Source organism: Limulus polyphemus, unplaced genomic scaffold (genome assembly GCF_000517525.1).
Source record: "Limulus polyphemus unplaced genomic scaffold, Limulus_polyphemus-2.1.2 Scaffold1686, whole genome shotgun sequence".
In the NCBI taxonomy this organism is placed as follows: Eukaryota; Metazoa; Arthropoda; class Merostomata; order Xiphosura; family Limulidae; genus Limulus; species Limulus polyphemus.
In genome coordinates, this window is record NW_013667296.1 from 22,967 (window position 1) to 43,973 (window position 21,007).

Below are 21,007 nucleotides of genomic sequence, written 5' to 3' on the forward strand. Positions count from 1 at the left end.
AACGTTTGATAATTATCTGGAGGTTATAAAGATTTTGCATGTGAAATTTGAAAATTTTCTGATACAGAAAACTATTTTTTATCTTAAAATCAAAATTACTTTGTATGTTGGAGAGTCAAAATTTGAAAAGAAAAAAGGCATGACAAAAACATTACTTAAGAAATCTTAAAAACATATTAAAAAAAATCCTGTAATGTTTACTGATAATATGCAAAATTGCGAAAACATATGCTTACTAATTTAAAAGTTATAGCATGAAAAATATAACAAGCACAAAACGGTTATGAGGTCGATCCCTGGGGTCGAGCCCGAGCTGAGAGTTAACAGGGGTTAAAGCCTACCAAATACATAATGATATACATACTCATGATTCAATGCAATTACATAACATGTAGTTACCTGAATGAAAGAAAATTATTAATAATTTGTGTTTATAAATGTAAGCTATTATGACTTACCTTCATCCACTGTAAACTGTAAGCTTTTGTCATTATAGAACAGGATCTTCTTCTTGTCATTTGGGCGAATAACAAAAATAACACTGTCTCCAAGGTTCTAGAGAAAGAAGCAACACTTAAGAGGTGAGAAAGAGCTTTACAAGTTAAACTGTGGAAGTAATACAATGTATATACATGTTTCAAATATTTCTTAGTAAAGTTAAGTGGTTATTTGAAAAAATCTTGTTTCATACAGCACCATCAAATTGGTTGTTTAAGTAAATCTGGTTTTGTAGAGCATTAACATTGGTTATTTAACTTGTTTGTTTATAATTAAGCACAAAGCTACACAATGGGCTATCTGTGCTCTGCCCACCATGGGTATCGAAACCCGGATTCTAACGTTGTAAGTCCGCAGACATACCGCTGTGCCACTGGGGGGCAGATTATTTAAATAAATCTGGCTTTATACAGCATCAAATCAATGATTAACTCAAGTACTCAGTCTACTCTCATAAAATTTAGCACTTATTTTCTAAAAAAATAAATTTTTAAACACTGTACATTGAGAACATATTTTCGGAGTATCAATGTAACCGTTGCCTGTGTCTGGCATTGTACCTCTCACTATCCAAGGGTCAAATATAACATGATTTAATGCTCAATTTATGGAATAAAGGACTTCACAGAATAGGGAAGAAACAATATTTCAAATACACAATATAGAACAATTACGAATATTCATGACAACTGTATCAAGGACATGTCTAAAATTCTGTCTGTGTCTGGCATTGTACCTCTCACTATCCAAGGGTCAAATATAACATGATTTAATGCTCAATTTATGGAATAAAGGACTTCACAGAATAGGGAAGAAACAATATTTCAAATATACAATATAGAACAATTACGAATATTCATGTCAACTGTATCAAGGACATGTCTAAAATTCTGACAATCATTGAAAAGAACAGTTAACATGACTGAAATACAACACAAGTATCAATTTTCTCTAAATAAGAGGGTACAATCATCAGTTTGGCTGCATTTTGGTTTAAAGATGTAAAAAAGAAACATCATAAAAGACTGCCATCCAATTTGCAGAATATGCAGCAAAACCACAACAAATAAAGGAGGAAAAATTACACACATAATGTGGTTCTTGCAAACTTACCACCCAATGAAGTTCAAAGAGGTCACAATCATCAACAGAAAGGAAATTTTAATAATGGCATCATATGTATAATAAAGATGGAAACAACAGTTTTAATTTGCATGGCAGGACCTAGGTTTTGTATAGAAATATTTGAAATTTTTTTTTTCTCAATTCATTATGTATTGAAGCAAACTGTCCATAAAACACAAGTAAAATACCAATATAACATTTATAAGTGTTCAATTTTACTCAGCTAAATGTGCTACATTTGGCTCAGTGGGATGGATATAACAGCGCAACAAATGAAAATATCAAAGTAAAATTGCTCTTACTGCAAACTTGAATTTGGCCATTTTTAATATGTTGACATGAAATGAATCAAATTGAAATGTGGTATTTCATACAACAAAAATCTTGATTAATTGTAGATCTCAAATGTTACGTGGCTGTGTACAATTTCACATGCATAGTCTGTGTAATGATCATTTGACTATGAGTAATCTGGGCAGGAAATGCTGTAGACTGCAAATACGAAAAAACGATATGTCTCTAAAAAATGCTAAAAATCTGTCTGCAGCAAAATTGTTATGATTTTTATGTATATTACTAAATATAAAAAAAACGTCCATTTACACTAATTGGTTCGACTGCTATAACATGTATCTCAGCACAGGTGTCAGTAATGGACTATGACATTTACCAGTTTTCTTGTTTTGAGAAGTCTCTGGTATTAAACTGTGATTTAATATTCTAAAATGGAATTTAAGGTAGAGAGGGAATGATTAATCTTAGTTAGTCTAACAAATCTCCTTCATTTGTAGGTACATTTTTAGTTGTTAGCATTATGTTAATCATTAATTTTGAATGAATACAGGTGGATTAAGCTCAATGAACTGTCCAGAGATTATTTTATTATTAATAATTTTCCTTTCTGCTTCTTACCATTAAGTTCCATGTAGGCCACTTGAATATATAAGCTGCTAGGAACATTTATACACACATTTACATTTCAACCAGTAAATTTAATTAACTCCTTAAATCCAAGCAAATGGATTTGAATATATAAGCTGCTAGGAACATTTATACACACATTTACATTTCAACCAGTAAATTTAATTAACTCCTTAAATCCAAGCAAATGGATTTGAATATATAAGCTGCTAGGAACATTTATACACACATTTACATTTCAACCAGTAAATTTAATTAACTCCTTAAATCCAAGCAAATGCTACCAGATTGGATGGTGACAGTGTCTGATAAAATTTATGTCTCTTTGGTTGAAATATAATCCAAACCATGTTATTACCCACAAAATTAAGAAAATTGAAGTTTTTTATAAGGTATGGTGACAATTATTAGGAAATCTTGAAAATAATTCCAGCAGAATGTGCAAACAATTGTGGGTTTAAAGTGTTAAAAGTATTAATATAATAAACAATAATACATTTTTACAGGGGATGTCTTAAAAGGTACTGTTCAAAACTTCGAAAGTTATTTTGAAATTATGAGGAATATATTAAAATACCCGGATTAGCCAACTTATATAATGCAGGGGGAGGGGGTAGCTATTATTCTAAAACCATAAAATTATAATGCTCTTGGTTTCAACCCTAACTACAATATCAAAAATAATGCTAATCCACAGTTAAGTAAAGTTCAAGTTTCACAAAAATTCTGTACCTTTATGATTTTGTCTGCATTAGGTAATGACTCTTGAATATCTTCCAGTAGTATTCCACCAATCCCCCGTTGATCATGCTTGTCTAACAGTCGCAGCAACGACTTCCTATCTTTAATGTTGTAAACAGGCTTGAATACATAGCGACCATCAGGAGTAGTCTGAATCTTGGGATTGTTTACGAGGGCCTACATTTTGGAAAATATTATAATGAAAAAAATTTGATTAAGCTTAAACTCTGAAACTCTATGAAAATTTCTGTGTAGAAGTCAAAGACTACTGGGTGTGTGAAGAACTTTTAATTTTTATTGATAACGATGTGGTTTAAAATTACATGGAAAACAGCTTACAATATATTCATTTCTCAGATGATTTTTTCAAATTAAAGTAAGGTTTTACAGCATATAATAGTCAAATAATGGTACAAATCATCCATTTCAATTGCTAGAAGATAGATCTAGCACATTCAAACGTTTGAATAAAGATCTACATGAGTAAAACATGTTACTTAAAAAATGTTTTAGCAGAGACAATAGCAAACAAATTTTTGCAATCTACAGAGTACCTATACTATCCTTAGAAAGACAATCAATAATGACTCTTAATCAACTGACATAACAAAACAAAAAACATACTCTGTCTCTTCCTTAAAAAGCAAAAAAAGCCAGTAAAAGAACTTAACATTACACATGATCTAACTGAATGTGTTTTAAAAAAAAAGTACCTTGGGATGTTTTAGGTATGTATGTTTTTGAATTTAATTTCTTAGGAAAGATATATATTCAAGTTTTAACTTTCCAAGACATTTTTTTTTCATTTGAACCTAAACTTAGTTCATGTTGGTATTCCTGGAATATATTGTTAAATAAAAGGATTTTGACTCTACTAAGAAATACTTGCAAAGTTATTCTATCCAAGATACAATTTCTTACTGATGGATTCAGTGAAAACAACAATTATGTGATTGTACATCAACAATGATTTATCACCCTTTCACATTTTGCAGTTGTAATAATGGCTTAAGTTGTAAATTGTTTTTGATTGCATTTATAAACTTAAAATGAACTCCATATGAATAAAAATTTACAAAGTAATAATTTAGAGCCGGAATGATAAAATAAATCCAACAGGTAGTATATGCCAAAGAGATTAATCCATAATCAAACAATATTCATGAAAACCATGTTTGAGTAGAATACAACAACTACAGTATATACAACCTCTGTAGTAAGCCAGTGACGTTGTCTTGATCCAATTCCTAACTGGTTAGTCTCATCCAACAACTCTTCAACTGTTAGTGGTTCTGTGTCACCATCCAAGTGCCGTTGCTGTAATATCCAAAACAAGGTCATTCTGAGTACTTGCACTGTCCTTCACCAATCTTGCATTATCAAAACAAGATACTGTTGAACCAACATATAGTAAATCTTAATTAAGAACTTTCTATACACTCTGTTAACCTTAGAGAAATTGATGGAATCTACATCAGTTGGCCTGAAATAAAAAAAAGCCTAGACTATTAGAAAATATCATTACAAATACATTCTTTTAAAACAGCGCAGGCACCCAAAATCCTAACATTTGTGAACAGATTTTCAAGTATGGTTCTTTGTAGATGTAATGGAATTGATGAAGTTAGTAATACATGTCATTAAGAGTCTGCTGTTTTATCATATCAAATCCGGCCACCCCTACCAGTTATTTACAGTGGAAATACAGAAAACGATTAATTTTCCACCTTAGGAAAAATAAGCCAGTACAAGGATAAAATATCAATTATCAACATCCAACATATGTTAAATGCATTCTTAAAAGTTAGCAAGTAATAATGATTGATGTACTGAATTGGTCTGCAGGAAAGCAATTTGACAACTTTCAATCAATAATTTAATTTCACAATATTCAAAACATGTTTTACTTTCTTTGTGAATGTCCTGAAAGTATGTGTAAAACGTATCATTACTGACGAAAAACTATAACAGAAAACCAGAATATAAAAGGATTCTCTCTATATCCTCAGTTGTTCTAGTTTATTGATACTCACCTTCATATGTTTTACAATCTTTGCCAGAACACTGAAATTATACTGTGAGGTTCCTGATGCAGTCTTGTAAGTGTTAGCATCAACTGAAAAAAACAAAACATAATTTTTTGGAAGTAAAAACCATCGAAATGGTTTATTACTTTCACTAGTGTTGGTGATAGAATTAATTCTTTATTTATATTGTTACATATGATTACATTTATTGATTAGTAGAATAACACTTATCCCTGTGAAATCTAGAAAATCAAATAAACTTGTCTACAACCAAAAAAAACTTTTCCATTACTGCTACAATCTGTGAATACATTGTGTTTTAGTAATAAGGCCGTTCCTTTAAAAAAACGTAAAGTACCTTTCGAATGAGTTTAATGTTAACGATTAAGTTGAAAAAACTTTTCCAGTTAGCCTTCCGTACATGTCAGAAAACCTACTAGAAAAGATGCTCTCTTTAGAATTTGATCTAAAAAAATTATGGTCATTTAAGAGGTTTGAAAGGAATCTTTAGAATGAAAGAAAGAAACAACTAAAGTGTTAAATAGCTATTTATTTTTATAATAATTTTTATGAAAAAAAAAAGACATTTAAACTGTCATATAAATTTATTTAAAAATGGACAGGGTATCTTCTTATGAAACTTTTATTTTTGACAACCAAACAAAATCTGTTTCGAAAAATCTTAAGATGATGTTATAGGATAAAACTGCTGGACCTGGTCTGATTTAATCTAAAATTTCAAAGAAAATTACTTAAATAATAATAATAGGTACTTAACCTGCTACCATTCAAAAATTCCTTGACAATCTAAAAATTTCCAATAATTGGAAAACTATTAACATGATTTATTTTTCAAAAGAAGGAGAAATGGATAAAACTTAAAAGAACAAGAGCAAATTGTGTTTATGAAACAATAATGTTTCCTTTAATGTAACATTATATGCTAAGCTCCCCCCCAATTTGCTGATGTAGCACCTGTCCACAAAATTGGGGCAGATTTTCTATTGACCTTTGACCCATGAACATTAAAATTTAATCAATCTAGAACTTTGTGTTGTACCTATTCTATAAGTTTGGCCAATATCCATTCATTCTTTATTGAAATATCACACCCAAAGGGTTGGAGAAGATTCTTTATGTACCAGTGACTTCTTGACATTTGACTCATGACCTTGAAAAGCTACTGAAGTCTAGAACTTTGTGTTGTACCTATGCTATAAGTTTGGCCAATATCCATTCATTCTTTAATGAAATATTACACACACAGGGTTTAAGAAGATTCTTTATGTACCAGTAACTTCTTGACCTTTAACTCATGACCTTGAAAAGCTACTCAAGTCTAGAACTTTGTACATAGTACCTGCTGTATAAATTCAACCAAAATCCATCCATCTTATTTGGTGATATTCTGTCCACAAGACTGGGACAGACAGGCAAGCAAACTAACATGCACAATTCTAAAGATAATTTAGTTTTACTTAGCTGTTAGCAAGGTTTTAGAATATGTTTCTGTCAACATTTGGAAAAGCATTCTGTAAGTTTTTATTTAATAAACAATATTGAAGAAATGTTTCCTTTCCTCATCAACATACTGATTTTATAGTATATATATATATATATTGTTTTTTCTAAAGCAGGTATTCCATTTGATTAAGTGACACAGAACCTTAATCAATAGGTTTGACTCTTATGAAATTAGAAGTTAATAAGTGAATTGAAAACGTACTTGGCAGTAGGAAGTAAACAGGTGGATAAATTGGTAATGAGTCAACAGACGAGTTTGTATTACGAACTTTTTTGATTATTACACGATTTTCAATATAATATAATTTTCAATAAAACTGTGTTGCTGGGAAAGGTTAATATTGTTTTTTTTGTGTGATGAATTTTGATGATTATAAAAAAGTGGACCAGCCTATGGAAAACGAGTTTGATAATGAGAAGTGTAAAATTTGAAGATAGAAATTTGTAAAGAAGATTTGAAGAGAAAAATAAGAATTCTCATTCCTATTTTCATCAATTTAGTATTCACATGTAACAAAAAAAATTGTACAGAAACCATAAAAAATTATTAAACCTATATATTTACTCTATTACTTTCTTTACAGTTGTTAAATGTTGGTAAATGACCAAATTACTTAATGTGGCAGTATAACAAGGTTTCAACAAAGTCCTGTACAAAAACTAAGGGCAATGCTTGAAAATCAATAAAAGGACAATATAGGGGCAATAGATTATTAACAAAAATAAGGTTATTCTTTTGGATGGGCAGAACCCCCCCCCACCATAAAAAAATAGCTTGCTTTGTTTACAGGCAAAAAAAAGGCAATGTGCGGTACTAGTTTTTTGGGGGGGATTTTTAAACCATTGACCCTAATGGATCATTAGGCCACTATGCAATGCTACCAGTTGGTTATTTGGGCTTTAGGCCTATCAGCTTCCAGGGTCATTAAGGCCATAAACATGTTGAGACTCCTCACCATTACTGAGGATGTGCACTGCTGGAATAATGAAATAATGAAATGTGGGGCACTTGATTGGTTGTTGTGTGGCCATGCAGCTCAGAGTGAACACTGCCACCCATTACCAAGTTTGTTGTATCCTAGTGGTCTGAAGAGCACTGGAGTGAGCAAAATGCATCATCTGCAATGAATATGACAAATATAGCGTGGTTGGAATACTATTATAGATTCTTCTAACTATTGAAAATCCCATAGGATGTAGCGTTTAATAATGCAATAGGCCTAATACTAATGGCTTCCTAGAAATATAATTGTAAGCATGGCTTGCCAGCTTGTAAAAACCATACACACCATAACAATATTGTGTATACTATTCCAGACTTGTTATTTCAGGTAATTCAGTATTATTTTACATGTTTATAAGCATGTTTTCTACAATGTTGGGTCCTAATATATGTATACAACTGTGCAGTTATGCAAACATTTTGTTGTCAACCAAGAGAAATTAAAAATCATAACTCATTCTACTTAATAGGCAATCACATATTTATCCAAACTAATCTATTTTGTAAAATAAAACTTACAGTGTTTGAAAACTATTAGGGAATGAATAAGAATTAAATAACAATATAAAAACATCTTTCTCATGAAAATTCTAACTTTAAACAATTAAAAATCGTTTCTGTAACAATTCTATGTTATAGGAGCTGCAAATGTCCTCAACAATACTAATTTTGAAGAAAACAAGTCTGTAAAGTCTAGGCACATTGCCAGTGTATGAAATAAGTCATGATGCAAACTATACATAGCAACATTTAATTGACATTCATATTGTTGTATTAGCTTAGAAATAATTAGTGTTTGGCTGAGTCCTCAACTGAATTGTTTTTATGGTAATTAACAGCCCAATCAAATGAAAACACAGACATCTAATGTTTCTTTTTTGATACTATAGGGTAGTGTAAATGACATCTATCTGTTTTTTATATTCATTTCTGAAAAAAAATGTAGGGGAGGGTTGGGACCTCCCCTGATCTGCATCTATTTTTACAATCTTACTTGTTATTAATTTTTGAAAAAATGGGCAAAGGGTCCTGTTCCCTGACCCCTCAGATCCACATCTGCTTATATGACATTAAACAATACAGTTGTTAATTTGTGAAAAGATGGAGAGATACAGACCCTCCATGTCCATGCCTGCTTACACAACATTAAAGAATACAATTATAAATTAGAAACACAACACAATGTTAAAAACAAAAAAACTATAACAAAACGACAGTAGCCAGAGAGTTGCATTCCCCCTAGACGGCAGTTCAAAATTAGTGACAGTGGCAAATAGACTTAGTAGCTTTGCAATAATAAAGACAGGGCAAAGCAAGTAAGTTCAGTAACAATGGGAATTGAATCCAAGACCCTTGAGTCACAAGATAACCTCCTCCATTATGTAGCTTTGTGCTTACACTAAACAAACATAATGGCAATATTCTGACTACTTGGACAGTTAGCATAATCAAAAAGAAATAATTTGAAACCTCAGTTTTGATTACTTGATTATTTTCATAACTATTTAATCATAATTTCAATTAATAGATTGTTGAAATTATCAATAATTGTAAAAATTGGAATAACTCATTTTGGTTAGTTCATGTGACAATAATTGGGCTAATCACTACTCATAGGTAATTGATTGTATTGATTCATCAATTAAATTGCCCAGCTCTAAATGAACTTTTCAGCTGTTTTTTACTACAGACTCATTTAAGCATAGACACTATGCAGACACTTTGAACACAGCTATTAACTGTTTTTCACCATTTAGTGATATTGTTAGGAAATTTACCTCATCAGCATTTATGCCTATAACTGTTGTTGTGGAAAGATTTTGGTGAGTTTTGGTTTAGTGCTTCATTTGTTATTGTCTACAGCTTGACAATTTTGATTTAGGATTCAAATCAATAAAAGTTTCAAAAGGCATGGCTGCTACACTGATCTTAAGAGACCTCACTGATAATGTCACAGTTAAGCTTTCAACACCTAATTTCATTCCACTAGCAATTACTTTCCTATACCTTTCCATTTCCAAATGATTTGCTTATCAATGAACTTCTGAATCATTTATATGTGGTTGGAAAAAAAAACAATATCTGAAGCAGAATATAAGTATAAAAACAAAAGATACTACTAACGAAATATCAACACTTTTGTTGTGTCTTCATCCACATTCAATTTTTTTAGTTGAACTACGTGAAAAAGACATTCATCACACCTAATCTACCTGTTCAATACATAGGTGGGTCAGATCCAAATGATGCCCGACAGGGTACCCTATGAGTATATGCCAGATTGCTAGATTTAGCAACAAGCAGTCCATAGTTCACCAGTTAAAAATGGATACCCATTTATACATACACACTTTTATTAAATAATGTTTGTTTTTAACATTCTTATGCATTGTTATAACACTAGAGTATTTTCTGAATAAAAATATTTTGTATAGATGATTTTGGTAAAGAAGTTTTTTAATTGACTTCACTAAAATTTATTGACAAATATACAAACTTTTAGGCTTAGAACTAGAAGACTGTTTTGACTTTTTCTTTGAAGGTGGTTGTGAGCCTGAGGATGGCACCTCTCTCTTCTTGTTCTCCACAACAGGAGTAGCAATGGCTCTCTTCTTGAAAGCTTCTCTTTCTTTCAGAAGTGCAGGGTCCATGATTGTAATTTTTCCAATGCCTACACCTAAGAAAATCAAATCGATATTATTAGCTTCCTTGGTGTCAGGTGATGTTAGTAATAATTTTATATTTTGTTTGAAGCTAACTATTAAGTGAACAGTGTTAAATGTTCACTGTGTACTCATCAATCACCACACATAAATTTTTGTACTCACTTTTTATTGTATTGATGTGATTATGCAAACCTAAATCATTTGAATTCATATATTACAAATATTGTTTGTTTACACAAAGTACTTGTTACTATTACTTATTATCTGAACTACAATACACATTCTCATAAGTGTATATAGGCAATTTAATCAATTGATCAAAAGCAGTGTTTCTGATTATTACGGTCTTCAATAATTCCAACTATCAATTAATCAAAACTATGATTAAATCCAATTGTCACAAAAATAATTAAGTGATTGAAATTAGTGTTCCTGACTTTTAACATTTTTTAATTATTACAACTATCCAAGTAATCATTATAAAAATTAGAATGCATTCTTTCATTAGTTGGATACCCTCATTGTTAATATCTTTGGCTGTAATCCCAATAATGTCCTACAAGGCTTGGCCAGCTTAAGAGATTTGGGCTAGCCCTAAACACATTTAACTAACATTACAAAATAATCTCGGATTCAAGTATAATGAAAACCAAAACTAAAAATTAATTAAAATGTGATATATTATACATTCTAACCAACACTGTTAATAAAAGTATGAATAAACATGTTAGTAAAAATAAATCCACAACAGAAGAAATAACACATTACTGCTTACCTACCAAACAAAAAAAAAATGCTTTGAAATAAATTGTTTGAAGCAAATCCATGCACACAGAAAAAAGGCAATGTAGAGAAAGAGAGCACAAAGATATCCCCCTCACACAAGAAATGATCACTCAATATCATACAATATTAATGCAAAAAAAAAAAGTTTTGAAGGACTACCTGTTGATTCTTGCAAAAGAAACAAACGTAAGGAGATTTATTTATCAAAACTATACATTTGTATGGCTACGTTTTACCTCAAAATTCAGGAACTGAGATTTGCTTCCTTTTTTTTTCCACTTAGTTATACACAATTAAGTTTACAATTGTTCAGCTATGAATCTACTAACATAAATTAACTAAAATCAGTGTGAACTGTTTCCAGTGTTTCAAATATATGCATTTGTTAAATGCTACTACAAAAAAAATCCTTTTATATGATTAGGTAACAATTATTCATTACTGTTTAGAATTCATACATTCAGCTCATTCAAAATATTACAAACAGTACCGAGAACTTAGAATTTAAGATAAGGATCTGAAAATAAGTAAATAGATGCAAGTATGTGTAAAGCAGACCCAAGGACTGGAATTTGAGTTAGGTTTAGTCTAACAATTACTAAATTAGATTGTAGTGTGGCTATCTCACAGTCTAAGTAGAAGTGTTTGATATTTACTGCTTGGGAATAATGTTGATCAGTTTATTAGAAAATGTGTGGCATGTCCTTTAAATTTTAATGCTGATGACAGTTTGTGCATATAAAACAACTTCTTTGATGTTTATTACACCTTCACGTTTAATAAACATTTTTCATTCATCAATCATTACTTTCAAAAGATATACTTAGATTATTAAATTATTTCTTCTGCTACAATTATCACAACTTTTACACTGCATTCATCTATGTAAATTGTAATCAACTTATTGAAAGCCCAAGTCATTTGTTGTCATCACTTGGACAGTTCACACATTTTCGAACAGTTAACAAACTTGCGGAACATTTAATAGCTAGTATTTTGATGAATAATACCATTGTTCATTCACAAAGTAACTACATTTTGTTGACTAGGTAAGGTTATGCCTATACAGGTGTAGTATTACTGTTACTAACAGTGTTAGCATTAACTTCATTAAGTTGACAGCTAATATAGACAATTAAGTTTATTTCCATTTCCAATCTAGTCTACTGATTAGTTACTAAGTTAACCCAACTTGTAGGTTATTGGTTAGGCATAGTAATACTAGTAATTGTACGTAGTTCCAACAGATGCTGCTGCAGAGCAGGGACAAGTCACAATATATCACACGATAAATAACGTTAGCAATAATACTAAGCCTACTTACTACTATCAGTCGTATTTGTAAGTTATAGTAGTGGTAATAGATAAGTTAGTACATTCTGGTGATAGTAATATCGTATGTTCGAAAATGTAGATTGATTCAATGATTGTAACTGGTAAGTGCTACACTCCTACTACATCAAACCTAATAGTAGTAGAATCAACCGTCAATATCACTGTGTCAAGTATTTGAAGTACCCTGCTAGTGTTATAAACTGAGGTATAATTTTGCAACGTATAAACAAATTAGCACACATATTTGATTCAGAACGAAATTCTGTATATGACATTTAAGAAAATACACACAAAGCCTACATAAAGGTTCAAACTACAGTTATTAAAGTAAAATAATTATTTTTACCTAACTTTAAATCTTTCTTGCAAGTTGCAGTATTATTAACGTCCAAGGAAACTACAGACTTTCTTACACACCCTAGTATTCGTTATTACAACTAACTTATACATTTTCAATAAGACTAGCTTTCTGGTTCGCCAGTTCGTCTGAGTAAATTTAATTCAAGTAAAAATGAATAATTGGCGTTAGATGATATTATGTTGTTAATTCTTATCCCAATTCTTATTTGTAAACAGCTTATATAAAATTAATAAAAATTACACTTCACTATCTTAATTACCGTAGTTCACACCACGATAGTTATTATTCACGCAACTTGAAAATGTTGTTATAAGCTATATTTTCTATGTTGTTTGTTTATTTGTAGTTAAGCACAAAGCTACACAATGCTCTGCCCATCATGGGTATCGAAACCTGGTTTCTAGCGTTGTAAGTCCGCAGACTTACCGCTGTGCCACTGGGGGGCACTTTAATAAATGTTAGCTAGAGGAAGCTGCGGTCTTAATAATGGCCTTATGATTATAAGATTTAACGACATAAGCCTAGAACATCTAGAAAACTCTAAAGATGTGACGAAAAGTGCTCTTGCACATTCGAAATTAGATTAAAAATACGAAATAGTTGTGAAATTTGGAGAGTTATTTTAAGATAGAAAGTGAATCAGTCAGTGTGTTGACTGTCGTTAAGGTGGTATATTTTACATTAGTTAACGTAATTTATAAATATATGACTACAGCAAGTTATGGAAGTGTACAAGTATTCAAGTTTGTAGAAAAGTTAAAGGAGGAAATACAGTAATTTATTATCGTTACGTGGTACAGATATTTAATTATTTTTATTAGATAATATAAAGGAACTCGCCAAAGAAAAACTACGCTACAACAACATAAATATCGTCTCTACCACTCATGTTTTTTTCGTTTGATTGTTAGACTTTAGTGACTGAGTGTTGTTATCCTGTTAGTGAATTAAATGTTTGTCTTGTTCTTGTTACAAATAGTTTCTCTAGTTTATGACATCGTCTGGACTGCTAGGTATGGAGTGTTTCTATCTATATTTGTCTTTGGTGCATTCTGCTGTGATATGATTACCAAGGTAGGGCTGAGGATAGAGAGTTGTTTCCTCTTCCACACCATTAAGCTCTATTCCTGCCTGACATTGATTCCAAGAAATTTATGCCATCCACTACTCCTACTTATCGATTTCTCTACTGGAATCAGATCATCCTACACTATTATCTACTGTCTGTAATAAATCTGTGTCACAACTCTAATCCAACAGTGAAGTGTCATAATAAGCCAGTCTGCTCTTATTGTCTAGGTTTCATCACGTCAGACAGTGTACCAAATTGGTCTCTCCTCCCATTTGCAATACCTTTCAACCAGACCGTACCACATATTCCTACAAGTGACAAGGAAAACTACCTCCAAAACCTGATGATCCAGTTCCTGTGGCTCCTGTTGGCACTACTGATCAAGTTACACCACCTTCCAACTCCTATTTTCAATTCTCAATCATACAAAACGTTCTTCGATTTATTACTTTTACTCTATAAAATGTCCAACCATTTCAAAGAGCATTTGTCCCAAACAATCAACCATGCAGCGATGTCTGTCTTTAAAGTCAATATGCAGGCCCATCATCTGGACTTAACAATTACTTTTCTTTCCATTACTTACGGAATCCCAAAGGGCAAGTGTCATCAAGGCTGCCTGTTAAAATGTTTCTGTGGAAATATCCGTTCCTTCCTTATAAACAAGCCTTTTTTGGAAACTTTAATAGATGAGAAAGCTTATGATTACATTGTCCTCAGCAAGTTTCCTCCAACTAACACTAAAAGTAAAATTATTTGACTACAATTTCCATCGCTGGGACCACCCTTTTGGTATGAGTAGAGGTGGGTAGCAATGTGTACTGGTATTCATCTGGATTCATTATATTCCCTAGAAGTGTTTCCCAAAACATTTGATTCTTACCATATACGTTCGTTCCAGAATTGTTACACTTGTTACTATATATATGCTCATTCTGGGGTTCCCATACCTCATAACTCCGTTTACTACCTGGATAGATATTTTAAAAGATGTATTATTTTGACGGATATTAACTATCATATCAGAGCTTCCCCCAGTTTTAATCTACTTTAAAATTACTAGATCTGTATTGTATCTTCCTTTGCCAAGCCCTCTGGAATCAATCTCTTCACCAGAGATTGTTTCAGCAACTCTAGCTTATCTTCTCTCCCTCGACTTGTGTGATCTAGTAGGTAGTGATCACCTCCCATTCAGGTTCAATTACCAACCAGGATATCCTTTGATCATCTGATCATCCCGACACAAATATATGTTTTTTAAGCTACCCTGGTACCAATTGGTCTTCTTACGGCGTTCATGTTGAAAGAGCTATCTCAAATGTTGATATCTCTACTGATAATGTTAATTCATCGACAACTGTCCTTACAAATGTTTGTACCTACGCCATTTCCTTACATATCCTAGCTTCTCACTTCACACCACATAAACCAGCTTTACCTTGCCAAGCAGTCGAAATTTTGCAACTCTCTTCGTCATGCCCCCCAGTGGCACAGCGGTATGTCTGTGGACTTACAACGCTAGAATCCGGGTTTCGATACCCGTGGTGGGCAGAGCACAGATAGCCTATTGTGTAGCTTTGTGCTTAATTAAAAACAAACAAACAAACAAACTCTTCGTCATTAATTCCCCACTATCGTTGTTCTCATGACCCATCTCTTTTATTGTGTCAGAGATCTTCAACAGCCTGCTTGTAATTTTGTATTAGCAGTAAAAACAACTGTGATGGCACCAGATTTGGAACCAACTTTGACATCCTTCAAATTTTCTCCAAATACTAGAAGAGTTCAAGTCGTGATTGGACAAAGATGTTCCTCTAGTTCTGCGATTCTCTTTAATGGTACTGCACCTCCTTCCTTACTTGCAAAGGCTAATATTGTTGATATTTCTGGCTCATTCCACGAAAATAAGTTTACAGCCCTAGAACAGAATTTTCTCGACTTTGAAGATAGAACATATATTATTGAATTGACTAATCATTTTCTTCCTGGATTTAATCCACTGCAGCACATGCTCTGGATTATAGTTCATGTGAATGTACCTGTCACAATTCAGGATTTACTAATGCTCCTGGTGGTTAGATACAACACTCCGCTGGCCCAGTTAGGATTACATATTGTCATCTAAAGCATGCTTCAGTTAAGTTCCTTTTTCTGCTTGCAACATTTTATACTCTCCTCCTTCATTCTGGATTTTACCACGATTACTGAAGGAATTTTATTATTTTCCTATTTCTAAAAACCTAATAAGCCAAGAAATGTTAGTTTTTATCGTCCTATCAGTCTTACTAGTGTCCCCAGTAAAACTTTTGAATGCATTTTAGTTTATTGATTCCATAGATTTACCGCTGTTCATCAACTCTTGCCTTTTACTAAGGCTGTGTTTCATCTTCAGATACCAACTAAGGATCAATTTTTCAAGTTATCGGACTCTTTCTACAATAATTTTAGCACTAATGAGGCTTCATATATGTTACTTTTTGATTTTAAACGAGCTTTAGACTCTGTCTATCACCGAAACTTAAATTTACCACTAACCTACATTTGATTTAACAACTCATTTCTCAGTCAAAGAGATGCGGTTATTTCTGTTAAAAGAACTTTCTCTCGATTTTTCGATCTTTCTGCTGGAGTTCTAGTTGAATTTTACCCATTCCTGGATCGGTATAAAATTAAACAAGTGTATTCTTCGGGGATAAGATTTACAATGTAAACAGTATATAATGGTGATATTTTCACCGTTAAGTAAAAGTATATTAAAAAAAGATTAGTCTTGGGGTGAAAAGGAAATATAAAACATTTTTTGATAACAAATTTAAAAAGCTTATGTGTATATATATATATATATATATATATATATACGTGTGTACTGGTTGCTGTTTTTACTGACTTTTTTTAAGTGCAAGTTTGTGTTTCTGAAGAATAGATAAGATTGTAAAGCTCATGGATATAAAGTTGGTCTCGTGATTAGGACGCTCGACTCGCAATTTGTGGGTCACCAGTTCAAATCCCCACTGCCGAACATTTTCGCCCTTTCAGCTGTGGCTACAGCACAATGCTACACGATGGGCTATCTGTGCTATGCCCACCACGGGTATCGAAACACGGTTTTCATCGTTGTAAGTCCGCAGACATACCGCTGTGCCACTGGGGAGCAATTAATTAGAAAAGAGGAATACGGACTTTTATAAAAATAAAATATTAGTGGATTAAATATCAGTTTCTCAACTACGTTCTGTTTTTGCTTATTTTCTAATTAATCTTCGTATTTTTACATAAATGAAATATTATTTAATTTTTTTGCATACGTTAGTTACAATAAATTTTCCCTAATTACTCGATCTTACGTTAGTATAATATAATGATTTTGGAAATGAATTGTGTGAATTATTTCAACATCAGCAACACATAAAATTACATTATCGAACCAAATACATTCAATCTGTATGAATTTTGTACAATTATTATTTTTGCATAATGTGCTAGATACTGCTTTGCTTGTTCATAATATGTTTCTATTTTTTTTAACTGTTTAATTGGTAAACAAAATCGTTCCCATAATATCGCGTAAAGAAGAGGATTTTGAGTAGTTTCAAAATGGCGACCACCAGTAAAATACGTGTTGATTTCGTCGACGAAATGAAAGCACAATTTGATCAGCGTTTCTAGGATGATGTGTATGATGAAGTTTTACAAAGTAACATAGAGTAACTTTAAATAGTCAATATTTTACCTCGTCAGTTAATAAAGTTGCACGTATATTATTCTTAATCCTCGCCTAGAAGTAAGTTCCAGTGACACGTGCTTCCTTTATGCAGATTAATCCTCCTCTTTATGGGTATTGCACCAAGTGTTGTAAGTCACAACTAATTCACCGTACGTACAATTTTAAACAACTAGTTTGATCAGTTGACAATGCCATGAATCCAAAATAACTATCTCAAAGCGAGATTGCGTGTTTTGCGGATTGTGCAAAATACATTTAATCAATTTGCTTTGCTCAAAACATGAAACAGCCAGGGACTTGATCATTTGAGTTGCTCCAAGCTAAATATAATAATTTTCTTCGGGCATGGATGGTAACATATGTATATCTCATGTTTTACATTATGTATGAAACTAATGTAACTTAACGAATCTTGTTCGTTTCGTAATGTTTTCTTGAAATAATTATTTATTTTGTTTGTTTCTGTTCTATAAGTATATCATATAAAGTATTTATGTATTATCTTTGATTGATTCCCAGTTTAAATGACCAAAATTAAAAGTTGATATCACTAAAAATTATGACTGCAAGCAAAGAAATCATACTGATAAATATCGAATAAAATAATCACTGGAATATGTCATTTTTGCACACTAGGTGGCAGATAAAACAAAACCATATGCACTAGAGTAAGTGCCAATTATCAAACTATAAAGCCAAACAGAATATCTATAGGCGTTGATTTTAAAGCAATTAACATGAATATTCCTGAAAATTCTCGCGCTATACTTATACAGTATATCTAAACTGCGTAATAAATATGTTTACATTGCAAGTTACATTAAATTAACTTTGAATCAAAAATATTTATTTTATTATTATTATTATTAAATAGAAAATAACAATTAGCAGTTTTAAACCACCGAGAACAAGTGTAACGTAAAGCCATTCTTTTATTAATAAAAAAATATTATTTTAAGTAATAGCCAAGTGATATTCACTAGATGGCAGCAGTAACGATATAGTTAATTTAATATATTTAATACATCTGGTAGAACTAATTAAGCTTTTCTATGACGCTAAGCATACCCGTCGGTAACTCATTAGTAGGCTTAAGGGCTTATAACAATGAAAGATTGGGTTTGATACCCGAGTTTGGCACAGCGCAGATACTTCACTGTGCAGCTTTCAGATTAGACACAAAACAAATAAATATTTAACGCATTCCCAAACCTTATTTGGTCACCTCTGGCAGTTTTATACGTCGTATGTTGTAACAACGGAATGCGAATCACGGAACCTCAGTATGCAGTCGAACAGGCTAACCACTCGGCTGCGCAGTGGCACAGCGGTATGTCTGCGGACTTACAATGCTAGAAATCGGGTTTCGATACCCGTGGTGGGAAGAGCACAGATAGCCCAATGTGTAGCTTTGTGCTTAATTTCCAACAAACAAATAAATTCACAAAGATAAGAGTCAAGAATTTGGCGATGAGTTCCGCATTGATGCTTATTACTGTTCGTGGGCACTAAACGGAAAAGATTCATTTTGGGTTTTCAATCCAACGCATTGTTTGTTATTCGCACCGATACAGAGCTATAGCGTCTAACTACTACGAAGTAATAGTTATGCAAATCAACGTACATTCAGCTAAAGACAGTAGCGTGGAATATGTTCATTCCTTTCACTAAATATTGTGTTAAGACTGGATAGATATGTGAAATACATTACATACCACACGAAAAGTTGTAGAAATGGCTAGATATAAGTATCAGCAGATAATCCCGTTTGGTGTCGACACATCATTGAAAAGTATTTATTCAGTACCAATGTCTCAGAATAAAGTTCTTCCAATGTATTAAAGTATCTTAATAGACTTAGTCTTTTACAATACGAGTAAAATATTGTTATATTGTTTTCCCTTTCCTCATATTAAACCATTATGGAATATCGCCAGTTACGAAGTCTTCCCATAATCCTCTCATCTAGCAAAGTCATCGGTTTGTTTGTTTGTAATTAAGCACAAAGCTACACAATGGGCTATCTGTACTCTGCCCACCACGGGTATCGAAACCCGGATTCTAATGTTATAAGTCATCAGACATACCGCTGTGCCACTAGGGGGCGCAAACTCATCGGTATGATTACCGTACGCTTGTGGATGTAGATTCTCGGATAATATAGGCTTAGTGAAGGATTCTGAAGAAAGTATATGTATGGTGACTACATGGAAGCACAGTGCGGTTGTTTGGCCAAATGGTCAAGGACTTATCCCGCTTTTTAGTTGTTTCTGTTAAGTTTCTTTTCATTACAAGAATAAAACAGGTTTTTCTTGAAGTCACTCCTGTCATCGGGGAACCGTGCTAAGAAAACAAAGCGCCAAACGAAGAAGACGTTAGAATATTAACAAATATAGAGCACAGAGTTTCTTAATTGGTTTGGGAGTAGAATGTAATAATTATTTCCGATTCTGTAACAGACAGAAACCTTTCATACAACATCGTTATGACCTGTTTATATGAATGCACACTGGACAATAAAACAACCGAGAAACGCGAGCCAACAATAAAGAAGGAATGTTTAAAACATTTACACCGTTCTTCAAGGACAGCTAACGGGAAATTCTTCAGGCTTAGAACCTGACATCAAGGTCTAAAATAAATTTTAAGCATGTATAGAATAAAAAGATTTTTTTTTAACCCTGCTGATTTTGAAAACTTGACAATTCCGAAAATCTGTTTTGAAGTTCGTATTTTATAGCTTATTTGGTTGAAATTTCAATGAAGGATAAACGAAACAGATATATATTACAATTAATTACAAGCTACGCGAATATGAGATAACTACTAGGAATAACTTATCCGTCAGTTTTGTTTTTCAAAATCAATATGAACTCCATGTAAATTTTTAAATTTGGTATTTCTAATTTCATCTAAAAAGAACGTTGGAAAAAAACAACAACACATAGAATTACAATAAAGAGATGTAAGTATGAGCAATATTAATAAAAGCTCTGATAAATAGCAAGATAATCTACACATATTGTTACAAATGTATTTAAAATCGGATAGTTGCTTCAAACTACTGCAACCGTAGCTACAAATTCACTACAAATGTATTTACATCCAAGTATGAGTGACACAAATTACCATAGATGTAGCTATAGTTTACAACCAATGGATGGGTGAAGTTACTACTAATGTATTTACAACCATGCATAGATGACTCAAACTACTTGAAACCC

General features: G+C 32.2%; 1 protein-coding gene across 3 annotated transcripts in view; it reads right to left on the reverse strand.

Annotated features, from left to right (window-relative positions):
- LOC106464556 (general transcription factor IIE subunit 2-like) overlaps positions 1-13,048 on the reverse strand; it is a 35,552-nt gene extending 22,504 nt beyond the window's left edge. For 2 of the 3 annotated variants that reach the window (XR_002611770.1, XM_013924702.2), the window contains exons 1-6: positions 12,973-13,048; positions 10,337-10,516; positions 5,319-5,401; positions 4,495-4,602; positions 3,277-3,462; positions 459-555 (exon numbers count right to left, since the gene is read on the reverse strand). Coding sequence is in view for 2 of the 3 variants with exons in the window: in XM_013924702.2 (XP_013780156.1) it covers positions 459-555; positions 3,277-3,462; positions 4,495-4,602; positions 5,319-5,401; positions 10,337-10,490 (628 nt within the window). In the remaining variant the exon portion in view is untranslated. The remainder of the gene's footprint in view (positions 1-458; positions 556-3,276; positions 3,463-4,494; positions 4,603-5,318; positions 5,402-10,336; positions 10,517-12,972) is intronic. The other variant, XM_022392287.1, reaches the window with a different exon arrangement.
- Between the last annotated feature and the right edge of the window lie 7,959 nt (positions 13,049-21,007).